A 21,323-nucleotide genomic window follows, 5' to 3' on the forward strand; every position below is an offset into this window, starting at 1 on the left:
GGGGGAGCGTCTGGCGTCTGTCAGCGACGACAGGACCCTCCGGGTGTGGCGCCGGTACCACCCCGGGAACCAGGAAGGTGAGGGGAGGTGGGGGGAGAGCTGTGGGGAGGGGAAAGGGAGAGAGAAAAGAGGAAGAGGGAAAAGAAGAGAGAGGGGGGAAAGGGAGGAGAAAGAGGGGAAAAGAGAGGGGAAAGGAAGGGAGAAGAGGTAAAGGAGGAAAAGAAAGAGGGTCAAAAGAGAGAAGAAGAGGAAGAGGAAGAGGGAAGGCAGAGGGAAAAGAGGGGGAAGGAAGGGAGAAAGAGAACATAGGGAAAGGGGAGGAGAGGGAAAGGGAAGGAAGAGGGAGAAGGAAAGGAGAGGGAAAAGAGAGAGAAAAAGGGGAGGGAAGGGGAACTGAGCTCTTTCACCTCCCTCCAGGCGTGGCCTGCAGTGGCACCGATCCCACCTGGAAGTGTGTGTGCACCCTCTCGGGGTATCACAGCAGGACCATCTACGACGTGTCCTGGTGAGGGGCAGATATTGGGGGCACCCCAAAACAGGGTCCTGTCCCCTCCTGGTGACACCCACGACCCCTCCAGGTGCCACCTCATTGGGGCCCTGTCCCTTCCAGATGCCACCTCCCCAGGTCCCATCCCCTCTGTGTCCCCCAGGTGCCACCTGACGGGTGCCCTGGCCACAGCCTGTGGTGACGACGCCATCCGGGTGTTTGAGGAGAGCCCCACGTCAGAGGAGGCCCAGCCCACCTTCAGCCTCACGGCCCACGTGCCCCGGGCACACTCCCAGGACGTCAACGGGGTGGCCTGGAACCCCAAGGAGCCAGGACTCCTGGCGTCCTGCAGCGACGACGGGGACATCGCCTTCTGGAAGTACCAGCGCCCCGAGGGCTGCTGAGGGGGACAGACCCCCTGTGTGTCCCCCTGAGCCCACCCTGGCCTCCTCCTCCTTCTCACCCGTGGGAGGCCAGGACAGCTGTGCCAGACAGTTGGATCCAGGATCTGGAGCAGGACTTTCTCCCCTCTCTTCCCCCACCCCCCAATAAATCCATGAGCTCCTGGCCTCTGGATCTTCCTTTCACAAGTGGTTTGGGGGTTACAGTTCTTGGGTTGATGGTTGGACTTAATCCTAAAGTCTCTTCCAACCTTCAGGATTCCATGATAACACACCTGGCATCTTCCTTTCACACTCCTGGAACCCTCAGAGTGACACAAGAGGGTGTGGGTGCTCCCTGGACATGGATGAGGTGGCACAAGGGGACAGGACCACCCAAGGGGAAGCACTGAGGTGTTGGGATCATCACAGTTTTCCCAGAAATGCCCTAATTAGTGCTGCTAATGAGCTTGTTGAGCCTCAGGGTGAAGGCAGAGCTCAGCGAGTCTGGAGTCACACCTTTTCCCCTCTCCTCACCCCATCAGCACAGAGTCAGGTCCCAAGATTTATTGCAGTTGCTGTCATGCAGCTCCTGCCTAGAAAACACTGTACAAAGCATCCACACTTTAAAAAACCAAAGGAAAACACGTGGAAAACACATGGAAATAACACAAAGGGAGGGGACACGATTGCTGTGGAGGTTGGGGGTGGGGGGCTGAGCTCTGGGGGGATCCTCTGGCCTGGGATCAGTCGGAGTCGCTGTCGCTTTCTGCCTCCTTCACGTCTACACTGAACTTGTACTCCTGGTCACAGCCCATGTAGGCGTCACTCATGAAGTACAATGTGTAGTTGTGAGTTCCCGTGGCTGGAGCCACGAAATCCAGCTTGACCTGGGTGGGGAGGGGGAGGAGTTGGGATGGCAGCGGGGACAGCAAGGAAGGTGCCCAGTGCCACCCCCGGTGCCACCCCCCACTCACCTTGGCCTTCTGCTGCAGCGTCAGGCGCTTGATGGAGATGAGGCTGTTGGACTTGGAGTCTCCGATCACCACCCACCAGCCCTCCTCACGTTTCTGAGGGGGAGGGAGGAGCAAACAGGTGAGATCTGGGGACAATTCCCCCCCTCCCCAACCTGCCACCCCGGTGTCCCCATACCTGAGGGAACAGGGGTGCGATGACAGGTCCTGTGACCTCCTCTTCACGCTCCAGCTGCACCAGCACCACCACGGGCCCTCCACTGCAGGAACAGAACCACAGAATCGTGGAATGGTGGGGGTTGGAGGGACCTTAAATCCCACCCAGCTGGAGGGACCCCAAGGCCACCCACCTGCGGATGCTGTCCTTGTCCACCACCTCGTAGGACAGCTCGATGTTGGGGTAGCGGTTGCAGAACCGGGCGACGTCGGCGATCTGGGCATCCGAGAGCTGCAGCAGCGCGTTCCTGTCCTCGTCCTCCATCTCCATGATGTCAAACACGCTCTCCACACCCTGCAAGGAGGGATTTTTTTCAGCCTGGAGCTTCCCGGCACTCCGAGGGCAGGACCCTGGTGCTCCTCCCACCAGGATTCACCTTGTCCGTGCAGCGCTTGATGTGCTCCGAGGTGAAGTGAGGCAGCTGCTTGAGGTAGGAGTCCTTGGACCACATGGCCTGGGTGACCATCTGGGCCAGCTCCATGGCAGCCAGAGCTGGGCTCAGCCACCCATTGCTGGACAGCACGTCCACGCAGGCCTGGATCAGCCGGATCGCCTGGACATGGGGGACAGGGACAGGTTAAGGGGTGGAGACAGTGACACGGGGAGTTGGGTTGGTGTGCCCAGGGTTTGGTAGCAGAGGGGCTACAGGGTTGGATTCAGTGAGAAACTGCCAGAAGTTTGCCCCATGTCCAGCAGAGCCAATTCCAGCAGATCCAGGACGGACCCACCGCTGGCCAAAGCTGAGCCCAGCAGGAATGACAGTTACACCTCTGGGATAACATATTTAAGGAAAAAGTTATGGCACAGATGGAACTGGGTGCAGGGAGGAGCAGAGTGAGAACATGTGAGAGGAGCAGCCCTGCAGAGCAGCAGGAGCAACATGGGATGAACTGACTGTGACCCCTATTCCCATCTCTGGAGGGAGGAGGGAGAGCCTGGGAGGGAGGGAGGGGGGAGGGGAAAGTGTTTTTTGAAGACTTATTTAACTTTTCATTATCCTGCTCTGATTTGGTTGGTAATAAATTCAGTTCCTATCCCCAGTTCGAGTCTGTTTTGCCCATGGAGGCAATTAATGAGGGATCTCTCCCTGTCCTTATCACAACTCATGGACCTTTCCCTACATTTTCTCTCCCCTGTCCAGTTGTGGAGGGCAGTGACAGAGTGATTTTGGTGGGTCCCCCAGCCTCACCTTGCTGAGGATCTCCTCGGTGTCCGACTGCAGCTCTGCACTCAGCTGCATCCGGGACAGGTGGGCCTGGAGCAGCAGGTTGGTCTTGACGTGGGGATCATTGAATTTGGGGTTGGTCAACTTGTGGGGGACCTTTTGGGACAGCTGTGGGAAGAAATGATCAACCCATCAGTGCTTTACCCCAAAAACATGGATCATTCCATCCCTGGGGTGATGCACAGAAACCATCTTTTGGAATCACAGCATTAATTAGGATGGGAAAGAGCTCTGAGATCACAGAATCACAGAATTAATTAGGTTGGAAGAGACCTCCAAGGTCACTGAGTCCAACCTGTGACCAATGCCCACCTTGTCACCCAGCCCAGAGCACTGAGTACCATGTGCAGTTGTTCAGAAATTCCCCCCTGAGCCTCACCTGGCGCAGCAGGTTGTCCTCGTGGTGCCGGATGGGGATGTTCTCGTACTCAGCGGCGTTGGAGATGATCTCAATGAGCCCTCTCACCTTGGTCTTGGCATTAAGGGACATGCTGAAGAGCTCTGGGGAAGGGAGGAGTGGAGACAGCATGAAAACACTGATTTTTTTCAGAGAAAAGAGGCAAAAGGATGGAGTTTTACACATCCACAGCACCTTCTCTATCACCCGAGGCACTGGATCAGGGACGGAGAGCAGGTGTGGTGCCTGTTCCTGGGGAGCCCTCACCTATGGTGGTGTAGTTGATGTAGTAGTAGGCAGCAATCATGCCCAGGTTCAGAGGAGCCACATCCATCTCATCTTCGATGCTGATGCACTTGGACTGCTCCAGGTCGCTCAGAGTCTGCTCCACCAGCTCGGAGAGGTGATCTGAGAGGTGCCTGTGGGACACACCTGTGGGTACAGCAGAGCTCAGAGACTTTCCAGGAAGGGCAAAAAAAGCTGCAGAGCCCACAGGCAGAGGGTCCCTGATACCCTCAGCCCTCTCTGCCCACCTTGCAGGTTGTAGTAGTTGGGGTTCTGGGTCATCCTGCGGTACAGGAAGGTCCACGTGAGATAATCCACCGCATCCTGCTTGTTCTCAATGGTCTTGGTGACGATCTCGGCGTTGAAGTGGTCGTGCATGCAGTGATCCAGGTGGGATTCCACTGGCAGGGGCTCGTACAGGAACTTCTTGAAGAAATCCTACAGCCAGGGCAGGAGGGAAGGGGTGAATAAACCTCCAAAATCCCAGAGCAACTCCCAGGTCGCAGCACTCTTGGGAGGGTTTGGGTCATCTCCATGGCTCTGAGTGAGGGTTATCCATTAGCTGGGAGAGAAACATCTGCCTCCATACCCCAGGAAGATATTTGAAGACCAGGAACGTGCTCCAGCCCTCACCCACCTTCTTGGAGCCCTGGCACATGATGACACAACGGCCCTCGTCGTCCTGCAGCGGGCGGTTGGCGTGGCCCACCATCTGCAGCACATCGTAGATGGGGTAATCCACATACCTGGGCAGGGACAGAGGGTGAGCAGAGCTCCAAGGAGAGCTCCCGGGGATCCCCTCGGGCAGGAATGAGGCCCTGTGGGATCGGGGGGCTCCACTCACGCATGGATCTTGCCATTGTAGTACTGGGTGTCCATGATGATCACCAGGTGGGCCGCGATGTTCATGCCCCAGCACAGGCTGCGGGAGGCCACCATCACCTGGACTGCGCCTGGAAGGGGCACAGGGAGGGTGCTCAGCATTTTTGCAGGGCACTGGAATTGGGGGGGAGAGAGATCTGTGGGGTTCCGCGCTCCCCAGAGGGGTCTGGGAATACAGGGAGGTGCAGGAAAGGGGGGGATGATGTTTAAGATGGCAGACTTTTTGGATGTGAGAGGTAGAGGATCATGGAATCATGGAATGGTTAGGGTTGAAAGGGACTTTAAAGACCTTCCTGTTCCACCCTCTGCCATGGGTAGCGACATCTTCCACTATGCCAGGTTGCTCCAAGCCCCGTGCAACCTGGCCTTGAACACTTCCAGGGATCCAGGGGCAGCCACAGCTGCTCTGGAAATTCCATTCCAGCCCCTCCCCATCCTCACAGGGAAGAATTCCTTCCTAACCCTGCCCTCTGGCTGTGGGAAGCCATTCCTCCTTGTTCTGTCCCTCCAGGCCCTTGTCCAAAGTCTCTCTCCAGCTCCTGGAGCCCCTTTAGTCTCTGGAAGAGGCTCTCAGGTCTCTGTTAGAAGTGCCACAAAGCTTGGACAAGGTGTCATCTCCAGCCCCAAGACTTTGGGCACTGTTGAGCTCCAAGGAAAAGGGTTCCAGGCCCTGTCCCCACCCCACCCCTTACCGGAGCTGAAGAGCTGCTCCACCACACGTCGTTCCATGGCCGTGAGCCCCTCGTGCAGGTACCCAACCCCATTCACCAGTGTCTCCTTCAGGGTGTTGTCGTTCAGCTTGTCCAGGTATGGCACCAGGTCCTTCTCTGCGCAGTGCAGGAACCTGCCCGGGAACCGTGGAATGGTTTGGGTTGGAAAAATCCAGTAAGATCATCTAGTCCAACTGTTCCCCCAGCGCTGCCAAGGCCACCACTGACCATGTTCACAAGTGCCACCAGGGATGGGGACTTCACCCCTGTGCCAGGGCTGGACAGCCCTTTCCATGAAGGAATTTCCCAGTATCCAACCTGACCCTCCCCTGGCACAGCATGAGGTTGTTTCCATTTGTCCTGTCCCTTGTTCCCTGGGAGCAGAGCCCAACCCTCCCCGGCTCCCCCTCCTGTCAGGGAGTTGCAGAGAGTGAGAAGGTCCCCCCTGAGCCTCCTTTTCTCCAGGTGGAGCCTCCCCAGCTCCCTCAGCTGCTTCCCCAGCTCTGTCCTCTTCCCTGGACACACTCCAGCCCCTCACTGGGGTGTGAGTCCCCCTGTGATGTCCCCCCCAGGTGCCCCATGTCCCCCCTCGGCCCCGTGTCCCCCCCCAGCCCCGTGTCCCCACCTCTGGCGCTGCACATCTGAGGCACAGGTGGTGAGGATGTTGATGGCCGTGAGCCGGGTCTGTTTGCGGGAGGGCACGAAGACAATGACGGGTTTTTTGGGCGAGTGCTTCATGATGGCGTGGTACACAGGCTTGGCCATGGACAGCAGCCGGGTCTGCGTGTGGCTGATGTTGAAGCCCTGCCCAGGGAGAGTCACCAAACCAGTTATATTTTCTTTAAGAATATAGATATTATATTATAATCACATTATAGTCACTTTATAATCACATAATCACACTATAACCACATTATAAAATATATTAATAGTCTAACCCCTATCATTTAGTGTCCTTTCACTCTAATCTATCCCAAAAGGATTACTAACAAGAACCAATGAAACAAGAATTAACAATAACAGGAACTAACAACAATCCTGAGAGATTATTAACAACAACAAGAATTAACAACAATCCCAAGGCACCATCCCTCTCCGGGGCAGGAGGCACACAGATCCCATTCCCAGCCCTACCTGGATGTGCAGCTCCAGGGGCACGGGGCGCACGTTGGGGTGGAAGTTGAAGGTGGAGGTGGCACTGCAGCCCAGCCAGTGGGCCACATCCTTGGCGTTGGACAGGGACGAGCTGAGGGCCACGATGCGGATCGGCCGCTCGATCTGAGAGGAGATGTAGCGCATCCGGGAGCAGATCACCTCCAGCACGGGCTGTGGGGACACACCTCGGAGTGGGAATGGGGACATGGAGAGCTCCCTGCTGGGGGACAGCTGGGAGATTCCAGGGGATGCCCCTCCTGAGCTTCCCAAGGGATACAGCTCTCCTATGCCAGCCCACGGGACAATTCCCAGCTGGGGAAGTTGAGCTGAGACTGGATACAGCATCAATCCACCCCATTCCCAGCAAGGAAAGCTGATTGGACCTGGACACAGGATCAATCCACCCCATTCCCAGTAGGAAAAGCTGATCCAGACTGGACACAGCACCAATCCACCCCCCAAGAGGGGCATCCCCCAAGGAGCAGCACTTTCTCCCCTCCCCAACTCACCCCATTTTCCCCCCCAATCAGGTGCACTTCATCCACGATGAACAGGTTCACGTTCTGGACATTCTTCCTCTGCTTCCAGCGGCGGGACAGGATGTCCCACTTCTCTGGGGTGCTGATGATGATGTTCCCTTTTCCCAGCAGCTTCAGGTCGGTGCTGGTTTCCCCTGTCAGCAGAACCACCTTCTTGTTGAGGCGCTCCTGGAACTTCTCGTACCAGTCCATGAAAACCTGCCAACAAGTGAGAAGGATGCTGCTGTTACCCTCAAATTCCTACCAAATTCCTGATGCAGGCTGGCAGTGGGATGGTGCCTCCGCTCCCTCAGGGAGGACACAATAATCAGATAACTCTGGAGTTATCCCAAGGGTTGTGACAGCAAAGAAGGGATGAGGAAAATGAAACAGGGGATGAGGATGGAAATCAAAGCTGAGATAAGGCCCCAGGTATTCCCAGGATGTTGGACCCACCTGCTCTGCCAGGGCCTCCATGGGAGTGATGTACACACAGCGTCCCTCAGAATTCTGGAGCAACATCCTCAGGATGGCAAACTCGGCACAGATGGTTTTCCCACTCCCCGTGGGGGCTCCCACAAACACGTTGTCGTCGCTGTTGTAAACCGTGTTGAACACTGGGGACACAGGGACAACCAGTTCAGTGAAAATCCCCAGGGATTTCTGGGAACGGGACGGGAAAACGTGGTCTGGATTCAGCCTACACAAGAGGAGCTCCAAAAAAGGCTGTTTAGGGAGTTTTAGCCTAGGATTCACTGAGCAAAACAGGTTCTAATCTGTGACAGGAGCTCCCAAGTGGGAATTCCCCACTCCAAGCAGGGAAACTCCAAGAGGGAAGCTCCCAACTTCATCCCTGCAAGCAACAGAGCTGGAAAAGTTTGGGCACAGCATCCAGGAGCAAACCTGCTGCTTCAGGAATGTGCCAAAGATCCTCTGGAGGAAGATTTTGAGACATCAAACCTCTCAGGCTCTGGGAGGTTGAGGGATACACCATTTGGTATGAAATTCCTGATTTCACACGGATAAATCCCACAAAACCAAGGCTGGATGGGGCCGGGGGGGCAGCTTGAAGGAAGTGAAACACCCACCCTGGGTCTGGATGGGGTTGAAGAAGGGGAACTTGTCCTGGTAGAGGCTCTCGAAGGCGCTGTTCCGCAGGGCTGACACAGGCAGGGGCTGCAGGTCCAGCAGCTCCGTGGGGGGGGGATACTTCTCTGGGAGGATCAGGTGCCGGAAGGAAACGGGCAGCTGGGTCTCACAGGCTGTCACACACACAAAAACACATTTTCACCTTCAAAACCACTCCCATGGCTCCATCTCTACACACAAAAACATATTTTCAGCTCCAAAACCCCTTCCACAGCTCCCTCCCTACCCGCACAAACATTTTCCCCTCCAAACCCACCCTCACAGCTCCACCCCTGGGCTCCCACTGTCAAGGGGATCCTCCAGTTCTGTTGTCACTTGGATTCCAGGAGGTTTTTCCTCCAGAAAAGGACTCAGAGGGAGGATTATCCAAGCCCTGAGCCCCTTGGGGGAAGCACTGGGGTGCTCTGGGGTGAGGGGACTCACAGAGCCAGCGATCGGAGACCACCCGGATGAAGTACTGGGGGGGCAGTGGCTCAAACACAGGCACAAAGAAGGTCACCAGGTGCTCGTCCTGGGCATACTTGGATTTCAGCAGGAAGTACTCGTGGTGCAGAATCACCTCACTGTCCACATCCTCCACCAGGATCCAGAAGGCCTCGGATGAGCCGTGGACCTGAGCAGGGACAGATCTCACCTTCAGGGCACAGCCCAGAGCCCCGTTCCAGAAAACCAGCAGCTGTCCCACAGCAACCCAGACCCAAAAACGCCCTTTTTCCAGCAAACAGGGTATTTACCCTGATGATTTTCACAAACAAGTCCCCAAAAATGCCCTTTTTTAAACCAGAGTATTTTCCCTCATGATTTTCACAACTCAGCCCCAAAATTCCCCCTTTTCCCTGCAATCCTGATGATTTTTGGAGGCAGAACTCACCTTCTCATCCCACTGGAAGTCAGGAGCGATGGTGAGCTCCACTTTGAGGGTGGAGCGGGTGATGGGCTGTAAATGCACGGACAGCTCCAGTTTGGGGAACAGATGAACATATTTGTGGATTGTTTTGCCCATTTTGGGCATCCTGATCAGTTCTCCTGCAAGAAAAAGGGGACAGCATGACCACAGCTCCCAAACTGAGGATTCCAAGCAATCCCAGCAGCTGGAAGGCACCAGGATGAAGCCTCTGCCCTCCTCCAGCTGTACCAAGACCCTCACCAGGAACAAGCCCCCCAGTCTCTGCATCAAAACATGGAATCATGGAAAGGTTTGGGTTGGAAGGGACCTTAAAACCCATTCACTCCAACCCTCTGTCAGGGGCAGAGACACCTTCCACTAGATCAAGTTGCTCCAACTTAGCCTTGGAACACTTCCAGGGATTCAGGGACAGCCACAACCCCTCTGGACAAGCTGTGCCAGTGTCCCACACCCCTTCCCAAAGGAGGGATGGGAACAGGCAGTCCCTTCCCGTGCCTCAGTACCGATTTCGTTGTGGTTCAAGTCGTAGAGTCGCTCAAAGGGGAAATTCTTCTTCTCGATTTTTTTTACCACCTCCTCAGGCAGCTTCTTGAACTGGCGCAGAGGACACATGGATTGCCACCTGCGGGGACACATGGGTCAGACACGGGAACCCCGGGAACCCCGGGAAGCAGGACCTCCCCAGACCTCCTCACTCACATGCGCTTGTCGATCATCTTGCAGAGGTTGAGGGTCTTGTCTGTGAGCTGGGCCCAGCCCCGGTTGAGGACGATCTCAAAGATGGCTCTCATGAGCCTCCCGGCCGACTGTGGGCATGGAGCAGCTCTGGGTCAGCATATCCCACCCTTCCCTCCTTCCCACCCCAGTTTCTGACCAGCTAAAACCCCCTGCCATGGGCAGGGACATCTTCCACTATCCCAGGTTGCTCCAAGTCCCATCCAACCCGGCCTTGAACACTTCCAGGGATCCAGGGGCAGCCACTTAATTATTGTGATTCCCATGAAGATCTCATTCCCATCCTGACAGGAATTACACCTTCCCACCACTCCCAGCTCTGATTTCCAGAGGCACTTTTGAGCATAAACTCAATGTCTGAGGTGGAAAGAGTTGTGGGATTAGACAGATCCTATGGGAACATGCTCACTCCTCACCTGGGTCACATACACCATGTCAGCCATGAGGGCGAACCCCTCCAGCTTCAGCTGGGAGATAAAGGCCTGCAGGAGCACGTTGATCTGGGAAGGACAAGGAGAGGCTCTCAAGATACATCCTGGGAAAGCTGCTTTTCCTGGTGCCATATTTCCCAGGAAAGCTGCTTTTCCTGGTACCTGATTCCCTCTTCTCAGCTGCCCTCTTGGTGCCCAATTCCAGTGGATCGGGATGGACATGGCAGGACAGCAGTGACCAATGGGACTGGCTGTCCCCAACCAGGGACATGGAGCATCTACAGCTCTTTGAGCACTCCAGACACATCCAGGATGTCCCACAGAGGGAAGGGAGCAGAATTCCTTGCCCAGGGGGGAATTTGCTATCCCAGCTCTCTCCCAAGGATCTTGCTCCCCTCTAGACAGGTGGAGAAGCCCCTCCAGGGCTCACCTTGGCACTGGGCTCCTCAATGCTCTCCTTCACCGGGATGGGAACTCGCTCCAGCAGCTTCTGCAGCTCCAGCTTCTCCTCCTGCAGGAAAACAAGGTAGGAGGGATGAGGTGGTCTGAAGTCAGGAATGCACATCCCATGAACAGAGACTGGGATGACAGAGGATGAGAGAACTCGATCAGAAAAGACCCGGAGAGAAAACACTGTGGAAAACACTAGGAAAATACGGATCAGCTATTGCAAATATACATTGCATCCTAATTCTTTGGGCAAAAAAAGCAGGATTGATCCCACATCCTTCCATCTTTCTCCCTGACCACTCTGGGACCCTCATCTCCTTTTGCTTCTGGCTCTCCTGCCGTTTTGTTGTTGTTTGGCTCCGTACCTCCCTCACGGTGATGTTCCGGAATTCCGAGGACAGGGAGAAGACCCGGAAGAGCTCAATCTCGCTCAGGGTGGGTTTCAGGAGCTGGTTGTAGGTCTGCACGGTCTCGTTGGTAATGTAGTAGTGGCTGGCAATGCGGCCCAGCTCTGTCACCTGGGGGGACAAGGGAGGGACACGGCTCAGATTCCAACTGCTCCTGGCACAGGCTGGATGGGAACAGGGCTGCAGCAGGGAAAATGGCTCCAGGAAAAACTCCTAGGCTGCAAACATCCCAGGAAAGCTGCTTTTCTTGATTCCTGATTTCCCAGGAAAGCTGTTTTTCCTGGTGCCTAATTCCCCTTTCTTGTCTCACTCCCTCCAAAGCAATAGAAATGCAACAGGAATAGGAATCTGCCCAGGAGGCAGCAGCAAACACAAAGCAGGTTTGAGGGCCAGGTGTTATCCCAGGTGTTATCCCAGGGCCAAGTGTTATCTGTGCCACCTCCCTGGAACCACAGACATGCCCAGCGGCATTCCTTGGGATCCGTGTTTAACCGTATCCCTTCTCCCAGCCAGGGGATGCTCTGTTGGCTCCCAGCACCTTCCCCAGGGGCTGCCTCACCTGGAAATTCCCAGTTTTCTTGTCGTACTTCACCAGGTTGTTCTTGTCCAGCATCAGGGCCGCGGTGTGCACCAGATCCAGGCGCCGCTGGTCCAGGAGCGGATCTGCCTTCAGGTCGTCGTGGGAGATTCCATAGAGGGTTGGGGAGCGCAGCATCCGGATGTACAGGTAGGTATAGCCCAGCCAGTTCACTGCATCCTGAGGGAACACCAACACCATCCCATGAACACAGCCCTTGGAAATCACAGGTGATGTTCCAGCTCAGAGCCAGGTGCTCGAGATCTGACACAGAGCCTGATCCCAGCTCGATCCCACTGGATCACACTAAACCAGAGCATGGAAGCCCAGCAGGACCACCCACAGCTCCTCTCCTGCACCAGAAAAATATTAAGGAATTAAAATCCAAAAAAACACCCATCTTCCACATGCAGATTTTTCCCTGAGTGTCCTTTTCCACATGGAAAACTTCGCTCTGAGTGACAGAAGCATCCAGTCCATGCCTGACTCCCCACCCAGTAATTCCCATGGCTCCAAATCTCTTATCTCCTCCCAATTCCCACTGGGTGCCAACCAAGGGCACAAATCCCTGAGGAAAGCAGAGATTCCCACTCACCTTGGCATTCTGGACATTCCCAAGGACGGTCTCTGCATTCAGCATGTCTGGGAGCTTTGACACCATCTGGCTCTCGATGGGGAGCTGTTGGTTGAGCAGGGACAGGTAATACTGGAGCTCGCCATGGGATGTGATGAGAATTCCCTCTCCTTTGGTGTCATACTGGGGTCTCCCAGCACGTCCCAGCATCTGAAAATGGGAAAATGAGGTCAGCAAAACATCAAAGCTTTGAAATTCCATTGTTTTGGTTGGAAAACACCTCCAAGGTCATCAAATTCAACCATCAAACAAGGAATTTCTCCTTGTTGCCATGTCCTGGGGCTTTTCTGCCAGGTTGCTCAGCCTGCTGCTACTTCCAGCTGGCAGGAGACACATGGAAATAGCTCAGATGTGTCTGGGCAAGGAATTAGGGAGGAATTATTTGTCCAGAACACAGGGACTGTCTGGCAGGAAAGAATAGGGAGCGACCGCACGGAGAAGACACAAACAGAGATTTTAAATGTGGGATCTGCAGAAGGGAAAATCCTGCCCCGGGGTCCTGGTGGTTTCTTTGTTCCCAGAAGTTCACCTGGAGGATGTCCAAGGCTCCCAGCTCGGTCCAGCGCCCCTTCTCTGGGCTGTACACCTGAGTCCCCTTGATGATGACGGTGTGGGCAGGAAGGTTCACCCCCCAGGCCAGGGTGGCTGTGGAGACCAGCACCTGCAGGGAAAAACAGGGATCAAAGCCAGGCACAAACCTCTTCCCAAGGAAATAAATCCCTGCCCTCTCTTCTCTTGACCAAATGCTTTAAGTCCCTATTTGGATCCTATTCTTCAGGAAAGTCAAGGCTGCCTCCAGCAGCAGAGTGGGATGGGGTTGGCTACCCTTGATCCTCAGGATTTTGCCCCAAAAAGGCCATTGGAAAACACAGACTGTGTTTTTTGCAAAGAGTCTGCCCTGGCTAAAGCTGTGACTCCTCCTGGAAGTGCTCCTGGCTCACCTGGATGTGCTTGTCAGCAAACAGATCCTCCACCAGCGTCCGGTCCACGCGGGTCATCCCGGCATGGTGGATGGCAAAGCCGTAGGGCAGGAGATCCTTCAGCTCCAGGTTCTGTGGCACAAACACAACCAGCTCTGGGGCTTCTACCCAGGGAGAAAACAAGGTGGAGCATCCCAGGGGAAAGGCTGTGAATCTGCACCAAACTGGTAGGATGTTTATCATGGAAAAGCCTTCTAAGATCATCGAGTCCAACCATTCCCCCAGTACTACCAAGGCCACCCCTAACCCGTGTCCCCAAGTGCCACATCCCCAGGGATGTTAAATCCCCCCAGGGATGGGGGCTCCACCCCTGTGCCAGGGCTGAATGGCCTGTTCCATGAAGGAATTTCCCCAGTATCCAATCCAATCCATCCAATCTCACCTTGCACTGCTCAGCTTCCGTCCTCAGGACTTCGGTGGAGGCTGAGCCCTCCCGCAGGAAGAGGCCCAGGGTGTCCTTCTCCAGGCACATGTCCCTGATGGCCCTGGCTGTCTTCCCAGTCTCCTTCCTGGAGTGCACAAACACCAGGACCTGTCAAACAAGCAGATGAGACATCACTGAGCAAGGAATCACTGTGGCAGCTCCTGAAAAAGATGCCCAACCCAACCTGCTCCTGGTGCTCAGGGTAAGGAGAGACCTGGAATTAATCCAGGTGTGGATGCACACAGAGCTCCTGATTTAATAGGGTAGCACACCAAAATTCCCTCATCCTAAAAGGACTATCCCTACATTAATCAGAGCTGGCACAGAGAAAACTGTGTTCCTTCTCTGATCATGGACCACCCAAGCCCTCCCCTCTACTGCAGCTTCTCCAGAGCAACAGGAGCTCAAAGGGGATTAAGTGTGTCAGGAATGAAGTCTCCAACCTGGTTCTTCCCAGCATGCTCCATAATCTTCTCATAAACAATCTCATTCATGATCTGGAAGCGTTTGATGGCTTTCTTCTCTGTGATGCCAACATAGGTCTGCTCCAGGGGCACCGGGCGGAAGCTGGGGGGGAAAAAAAACCCAATGCATCAAAGAGAACATGAGAGGAAAAACACTCCCACAAAGGTCAAAAGGTATCCAAAGGCATCCTGCTTTTTGGCCAGCTCAACTCCTTTGTGCCTGGATGTACTCAGAGCTCTGATGGCTCTAGTTGAGCCATAAGGACCAGCCACAATCCCTCCTGATTCCTGGAATCCATTTACTACTCAGGGAGCAAAGAGGGTGTTCTGGGAACTACCATCATCCTAGTTTAGGCTTCCTTCCAGCAGCTCCTGCTGCCCACAGGGATGGCAGAGCTTCTCTGCCTTCTCCAAGCACCTTCCTGCAGGGATGACCATGCAGGAACATGATTTGGGGGATGTATTTAACTGCTCTAGAGCCAAAAATGCTTTTAATGACCCATCAAAGAGCAACTAAACATGTTTTGAAGGTCTGGTGAGGCCCTGGCACCATCTGACAGATGGACACTCTATGCTGCTGAAGGAGGGAGGTGTAAATCCAGCTGGAAAAGCTTTCCAAGGTACCTGTTATCAAAGTAGAACAAGCCTTTGGCTGGGTCCACCCTCAGGAACGTGGCCACGTCCTCGTAGTTGGGCAGGGTGGCACTGAGGCCGACCAGCCTCACATCCTCCTGGGTCATCTCGATGTTCCGGATGGCTCTGGCCACCAGGGACTCCAGGACGGGGCCGCGGTCGTCGTGCAGGAGGTGGATCTCATCCTGCACAGAGGGAATGGGAACAGGGTTATCCCTGCTCCAGACTGCCTCTTTCACTGAATCATGGAATGGTTTGGGTTGGAAGGACCTTAAAGCCATCCAGTCCTACCCCCTGCCATGGGCAGGGACACCTTCCTCTAGCCCAGGTTGCTCCAAGCCCCGTCCAACCTGGCCTCGGACACTTCTGGGAATTCCATCCCAGCCCCTCCCCACCCTCCCAGGGAAGGAATGTCCCATCTAACCCTGCTCTCTGGCAGGGGGAAGCCATTCCCCCTTGTCCTGACCCTCCAGGCCTTTTCCAAAACCCCTTCCCCATCTTTCTCACAAGCCCTCTTTAAGCAGGGAATTATACTTTCAGACCTTTCATCCCAAAAACCTACAAGTGGAGCAACTTGTTGATTCCCAGCCTTGGAAACTTGGGATGCCTCCAGGGATGGGCAATCCACAACCTCTCTGGAAAACCTGGTCCACTTTTGGGGTGATTCCTTGGCTTTTGTGGACTGGAGCGCTCAGCGCAGGGCTCAAAGCCTGAGCGTCTCCAGAACCAAGAGACACCTTCACACACGTTCAGGAACCACAGAGATGGAGGACACAGTGCTCCCAACCCCCCTCCTCCTCCCTGCTGGGGCTCTGGAGGCCCCAGTGCTGCTCACCAGTATGACCAGTCGCACCAGCTGGGTGTAGGTCCTCTCCCCTCCCTTGCGGGTGATGATGTCCCACTTCTCGGGGGTGCACACGATGATCTGGGTCGCGCTGATCTCCTCCTTGCACAGCTGGTGGTCCCCGGTCAGCTCGGCCACGTTGATCCCGTATGTGGCCAAGCGCTGGGAAGAAACCACAGGGCAAACATGGACAGTTTCCTCCATGAAGGAATTTTCACTATATCCAATCTAAACCTCCCCTGGTATAGCTTGAGGCCATTTCTCCTTGTCCTGTCCCTTGTTCCCTGGGAGCAGAGCTCGACTTCCCCCAGCTCCCCCTTCCTGTCAGGGACTTGCAGACCCAGAAGGTCCCCTCTGAGCCTCCTTTTCTCCAGGCTGAGCCCCCACAGCTCCCTCAGCTGCTCCTGGTGCTCTGGACCCTTCCCCAGCTCCGTCCCCTTCCCTGGACACTCTTCAGCCCCTCAATGTTTTGTCATGAGGAGCCCAAAACTGCTCCCCAAACTCAAAATGCCTCCCAGCACAGGACACTCATCCACCTTCACCTATGTTCCAGCATGGGCAGGGCCAAACCTGTCCTCACCTTCCCAAAGCTTCCCACCATCTCCTGCACCAAGGACCTCATGGGAGCAATGTAAATGATCTTGAAATCATCCACGTTGATGGTCCCGTCCATGTTGATGTGCTTCCCGATCTCCCTCAACATGCACATGAGCGCCACGTTCGTCTTCCCAGCGCCCTGGAAGGCAAGAACCACCAAATCCCATCAGATCCCTGGCTTCTTCAGGGGAAAGGGTCTCCCAAAGTCATCATCCTTGTGGGTTCCCCTCACACAGGCCCTGAATCCCGGGATCTCACCGTGGGAGCACAGAGCAGCAGGTTCTCATCTGACTCCAGCGCTGCACGGTACAGTTTGCTCTGGATACGGTTCAGGGTCTTAAACCCCTCAAATCCAGCCTGGGCGTATTTGGGCAACTTTTCCACAGAAACCAGTTGCTGAAAAGTGGGGAGAAAAACGGGAAAACATCGAGTTCAGCCTTTGTTTCAACCTCAGAGGCTGTGGGGCAGATGTGGGATCTCGAGGACAGCCTGGTGAGCAGCAGCAGGGATGTGTTATTTCCAGATGGGAGGAAAATCCCTGTGCCCTGGGATCATGGAGCAGGTTAGGAAAGGATCAAACAGGGCTCATTAGCAGGCACATGCACTTCCACCAGGCTAAGTTATATCTGACTACACATCACAAGATCAAACCCCTGCTGTGCTCCTGTGGTGGGACAGATCAGACCACATTGCTGCTTCCAGCACGGATCAAAAGAGGGGATTTATCCCAATTAATCACACAGCTCCAGCCCACATGGGAAAGGGGAGAGAAAAAGCAGAGCTGAGGGCTCAGCAGAGCAGCTGGATGGGGCAGAGGAGCCCCAAAACGGAAACCACTGCACAGGATGAACAGCCCACAAGTGGGAAACCAGAAATCAGGAAGTGTCTTCAGACACGTGGAAAAGAAGGGTCTGCAGGGAATGTGAGAGAGAGGAACAGCCACATCAAAGCTGCTGAGTCACAGGAAGTGTCTGTCACGGCATCAGCAACAGCTCAGGGACTCACACAATGGTTTGGGTTGGGAGGGAACTTAAAGGTCATCCTGTTCCAACCCCTGCCATGGGCAGGGACACCTTCCACTATCCCAGGTTGCTCCAACCTGGCCTTGAACACTTTCAGGGATGGGGCAGACACAGCCTCTCTGGGAATTCCATCCCAGGCCCTCACTCCCTCACAGGGAGGAATTCCTTCCCAATATCCCACCCAAATCTCCTTTTTTCCAGTAGGAAGCCATTCCTCCTTGTTCTGTCCCTCCATCCCTTGTCCAGAGCCCCTCTCCAGCTCTCTGGGAGCCCCTTTAGGCACTGGAAGGGCTCCAAAGTGTCCCTCAGTACTAAGTAAGTCAGAACAGACAGTCACCAACCTCTTCAGCCCCAAAAGGCTTCGGTTTCAGGGCAGGCACATGAACCTCTTCGTAGCCCTTGCGCTGCCGGCGGAAGGATCCATCCGGGAGCTGGCATCGCTTGTTGGCCATGAAGTGACTGCCCTGGGCAAACACCAGATCCTCCAAATCCAGCACCTGCCGTGGAGCCAGTGCCTGGAGACAGATGGGAAAGGGGCATGGGTTAGGGAACAACATTCTCCTGGTGTTTTCACCCTGAGATGAAAGGAAAAGCTACTGCATCCAGCTGGAGAGCACCTCTGGAGCACATCAGGGCTTGTTCACGGTATCTTCATGCTCATGTTACTGCAAATACCCTTTTTGCTCTGACTGAGCATGTTTCAGGAAGACTGGGAACAGATCCAAGAGTTTTACCTCTCCTCCTTGGTCCAGATCCATGGTCTCCAGGTCCGTGTCCATGCGGGACTGCCGCACGCGCTCCCGGCGGGACCGCTCCTCCTGTGGGGAGAGACCAGGAGTCAGCCCTGGGAACAGCCTGAGCCTCCTCCATGGGCTGCCAGGAGCTCCTGTCACACCCTGCAGGTCCTGTGCCCCCATTCCCTTTGAGCACAGGCATTCACAGAACCAGGAAAAACCATCTGTGGCAGGAAAAACCAGTGCCCTCAAGGCCAGGACATAAATGTGACATCTGGGAGAGCAGAGGAAGGGAAGCAGGGAGGGAAAACGCAGCCAGCAGCACTTCCCAATCCCAGAGACACCAAATACACAACATAACCAGGGGATTTTCCAGCCACAAATCAGGAATGTAGTATTAATCCCATAAAACAACCCCCAAATCAGTTCTGGAAGAGTAAAGGCCAAGCAGGGGTCATCCTGCACAGCAATAATCAGGTTCAGTGTCCCATTCCAGCCCCAGAGAAGCAGAGGTGACAACAAGAGGGGTTGAGCCTCACATGGGGGAGGCCAGAGGTGAAACAGGACACTTGAAGACAGTTCATAAATGTGGAAGTTGCTGACATGACCCTTTTCCTGGGAAAGCAGAGCCCTGTGTGCCTCAAAAATAAGAAGTGGTGAAAAGACTGTCCTTTCTGACCACCATTTCCCATGGACTGGGGGTTCCAGCTGGGTCAGCAGCTCCTCTCTCCCACCCAAACCAACCCAGACAGTCCGCAGCCAATCCCCCATTCTGCCCCAGCTTCCCCTCAGCTCACTCGGATCAGATCCTCCTTCTCTGTCTCGTGCAGCTGGTATAGGAACTTGGAGAGCTCGGGATCTGCTTCCATCTTGCCCATGATCCTTTCCTTCTCAGCTTCACTCTGGGCACTGGCCAGCAAAGTGCAGTACAGGACTGGGGGGGACAGGAGTAAGGGTGAGCCAAACAAGGGACAAACACGGGTCCAACCTTCCCAAGGCAACAGTTCAAAAGCCTTGGATTGTGGTGGAATCATGTCAGAAGAGCAGGAGGTGGAGGGGAAGATGAAAGTGGAGGTGTGAAGAAGGAGCTGACAGTGAGAGTGAAGGTGGAGGTGAAGGTAGTGGAGAAGGTGGAGGGGAAGGGGAGGTAGAGGTGAGGGCGGAAGGGAAGAGGAAGGTGATGGCAGAGGGTGATGGTGGAGGTGTGAAGGTGGAGGTGAAGGAGGTGAAGGTAGAGGTGGAGGTGAAGATGAAGGTCACTCACTCATCATCCGGTGCTGCCGCAGGACCTTGATGAAGTCGAAGGTGTTGAAGCCCAGGAGCAGAACCAGCTGGTTCTCACATTCCCGGTCATCACCGGCAGTCTGGGAGAAGAAACACGGAATGACCAGTAATCTCTGTGCCCACAGACCCTGGATCCCTGTCTTCCATGACACTGAAGGCAAGAGGAGCTCAACAGCAGCAATAAACAATGCCAGGTTTGAGCGACTGAGCCTGGAATAACAATCCCACCCTCCCTCTAATTCCCTTTTTCCCCACCAGGTCATGATGCCCAAAACACACCAGCAACAGAACTAGGAGGGAAACGGACACCATGGATGATGATCTCCCAGCAAACACCAACACAAACCAAACCACCTCCCCCTCAAGAGATCCCTGGGAACTAAGACTAAGCCCAGCCTAGTCCAGTCTTGTCCACAACTCAATTTAATGTGAAGAAACCTAAATTTTTGGGGCGAATTCCTGCCTTCCAGGCAGATAGACGCTCCAAGGCCGCTGTAATCCCATAGATCAGGTGTCCACTGACCTTCAGGATCTCCAGCACCTCATCTGCCTTTTTCTGGGACACGATGGCGTCATCGTAGAAGCGGCTGAGCTGCCGCTGGAGCCAGAAGGCATCGATGTCTCTGGGGTGCAGATCCTTCTTCTTGGAGCTCATCAGCTCCCCTGATGCCACGAGCTTGGGAAAATCCCCCAAAAAACATTATTTCCCTGCGGTCTTGGTGTGGTGGAGCCAGAGTTTGGGGTGTCAGAGGAATGTTCGTTCTTGAACACCCATTTTGGCTGCACTCAGAGAACTCCAAGGCTCCTTTCCATCCCCAAAGCCCAACAGGATCACCAATCCTGCTCCAAATGATCCCAAGCCCACGTTCCATGTGACTCACGTTGGCTGAGAGGGTGCAACGCACGACAGCCTCGTCCCCTTCCATGTCATCATCCGACGCCTCGTCACGGACTTCCCCGTAAATGTCCTCATCCCCTTCCTGTAGAAAGCAGGAATCTGGTAAGTGGCTCTTCCAAACATCAAAGAGCAGCTTTTCGTTGGCAAGAATGACTCATCTGGCAGCTCATTCCCAAGGGGAACAGCCTGACTCGTGCTTTTAGCGGGAACGTGGTGCTGCAGCTCAGGTGACACTCCACGTGGTATTTCTACTCTTAACAGGATCTGCCAGTGACTCCTCCAACAATCCCCTATTTATCCCTCTTTTCTCTCAGCCCTTTCCAAAATCAATCTCGGAGAGTGTTTCTGTGCAACACCTCCACCCAGCGCATCCGAATCCCTCTTTTCCATCTGTCAAGTTTCCCCACGAGATCTAAATGTCACCATCTGTCTCCCATCACGCTGAGTCATGGTAAGCCTTGGATTAGCAGGATAAGCCACAAATCCTCCCCAGGCTGGGAAGTGGCATCTAAAATAATCCAGGTTCTGTCCGTAAGAGACGTCCCAGCCTGAGCCAACGTCCCTTTCTGAATGGGACAGAGGGAAATGGGACAAATGTGGTCCCTGCAGAGCTACCTCCAGCCTCATCTCCTACCTCCTCATCAGACTCAAACTGCACGTTCACCCCGTAGGTCTCATCAATGTTGTCGTCTGCAGGGAAGAGGGGAGGGAATTCAGCAGGAAATCTGGGCCACACATGCAAAACTTCCAGACCCATATCCTACCCACATCCACACCTTGGAAACACCAAAATAACGCAGTTTGGGGGCCTGACAACCACCCCAAAGCGTTTCCCTGTGTGCCAACAGCACCAGCCATCCCTCTGCCCGGCCCCATTGCCAGAGAAGCCCCGTACCCATGTTCTGGATCTCCTTGTCCCCCCC

General features: G+C 54.8%; 2 protein-coding genes across 2 annotated transcripts; one reads left to right on the forward strand and one right to left on the reverse strand.

Moving 5' to 3' along the window:
* Nucleotide 1: 1 nt before the first annotated feature.
* LOC113978977 (probable cytosolic iron-sulfur protein assembly protein CIAO1) lies at nt 2-1,056 on the forward strand (the record flags this gene model as incomplete). The annotated part of the gene is made up of 3 exons (XM_027706354.1): nt 2-77; nt 418-505; nt 651-1,056. Coding segments are annotated over 3 exons (405 nt in total), but the record flags the coding sequence as incomplete, so codon positions are not given.
* Nucleotides 1,057-1,419: 363 nt separating this feature from the next.
* Nucleotides 1,420-21,317, reverse strand: SNRNP200 (small nuclear ribonucleoprotein U5 subunit 200). The gene is made up of 42 exons (XM_027706335.1): nt 21,296-21,317; nt 21,035-21,090; nt 20,384-20,482; nt 20,026-20,178; nt 19,483-19,582; nt 19,016-19,152; nt 18,219-18,302; nt 17,826-17,999; nt 16,721-16,858; nt 16,446-16,601; nt 15,857-16,027; nt 15,013-15,206; nt 14,368-14,491; nt 13,883-14,032; nt 13,462-13,572; nt 13,050-13,181; nt 12,482-12,670; nt 11,869-12,066; nt 11,268-11,420; nt 10,883-10,963; nt 10,438-10,521; nt 9,986-10,092; nt 9,790-9,908; nt 9,251-9,405; nt 8,803-8,992; nt 8,319-8,492; nt 7,687-7,847; nt 7,222-7,449; nt 6,692-6,883; nt 6,183-6,361; nt 5,540-5,691; nt 4,810-4,918; nt 4,603-4,711; nt 4,214-4,403; nt 3,948-4,112; nt 3,663-3,784; nt 3,248-3,391; nt 2,435-2,611; nt 2,192-2,352; nt 2,020-2,101; nt 1,845-1,937; nt 1,420-1,757 (listed from the first exon to the last, which is right to left on the reverse strand). The coding sequence occupies exons 1-42, from the start codon at nt 21,297-21,299 to the stop codon at nt 1,614-1,616; spliced, it is 5,841 nt and encodes a 1,946-aa protein (XP_027562136.1). The 5' UTR covers nt 21,300-21,317; the 3' UTR covers nt 1,420-1,613.
* Between the last annotated feature and the right edge of the window lie 6 nt (nt 21,318-21,323).

Source organism: Neopelma chrysocephalum, unplaced genomic scaffold (assembly GCF_003984885.1).
Source record: "Neopelma chrysocephalum unplaced genomic scaffold, ASM398488v2 Primary Assembly neopelma1_367, whole genome shotgun sequence".
Lineage (NCBI taxonomy): Eukaryota > Metazoa > Chordata > Aves > Passeriformes > Pipridae > Neopelma > Neopelma chrysocephalum.

What these genes read in the sequence shown, in the direction of transcription:
- SNRNP200 (XM_027706335.1), bottom strand. An exon ending in GCGGCAGCACCGGATGATGA is followed by an intron (nt 19,153 to 19,482) that starts GTGAGTGACCTT and finishes TGTCCCCCCCAG; the next exon opens with TCCTGTACTGCACTTTGCTG. An exon ending in TGCTGCTCTGTGCTCCCACG is followed by an intron (nt 16,602 to 16,720) that starts GTGAGATCCCGG and finishes CTTGCCTTCCAG; the next exon opens with GGCGCTGGGAAGACGAACGT.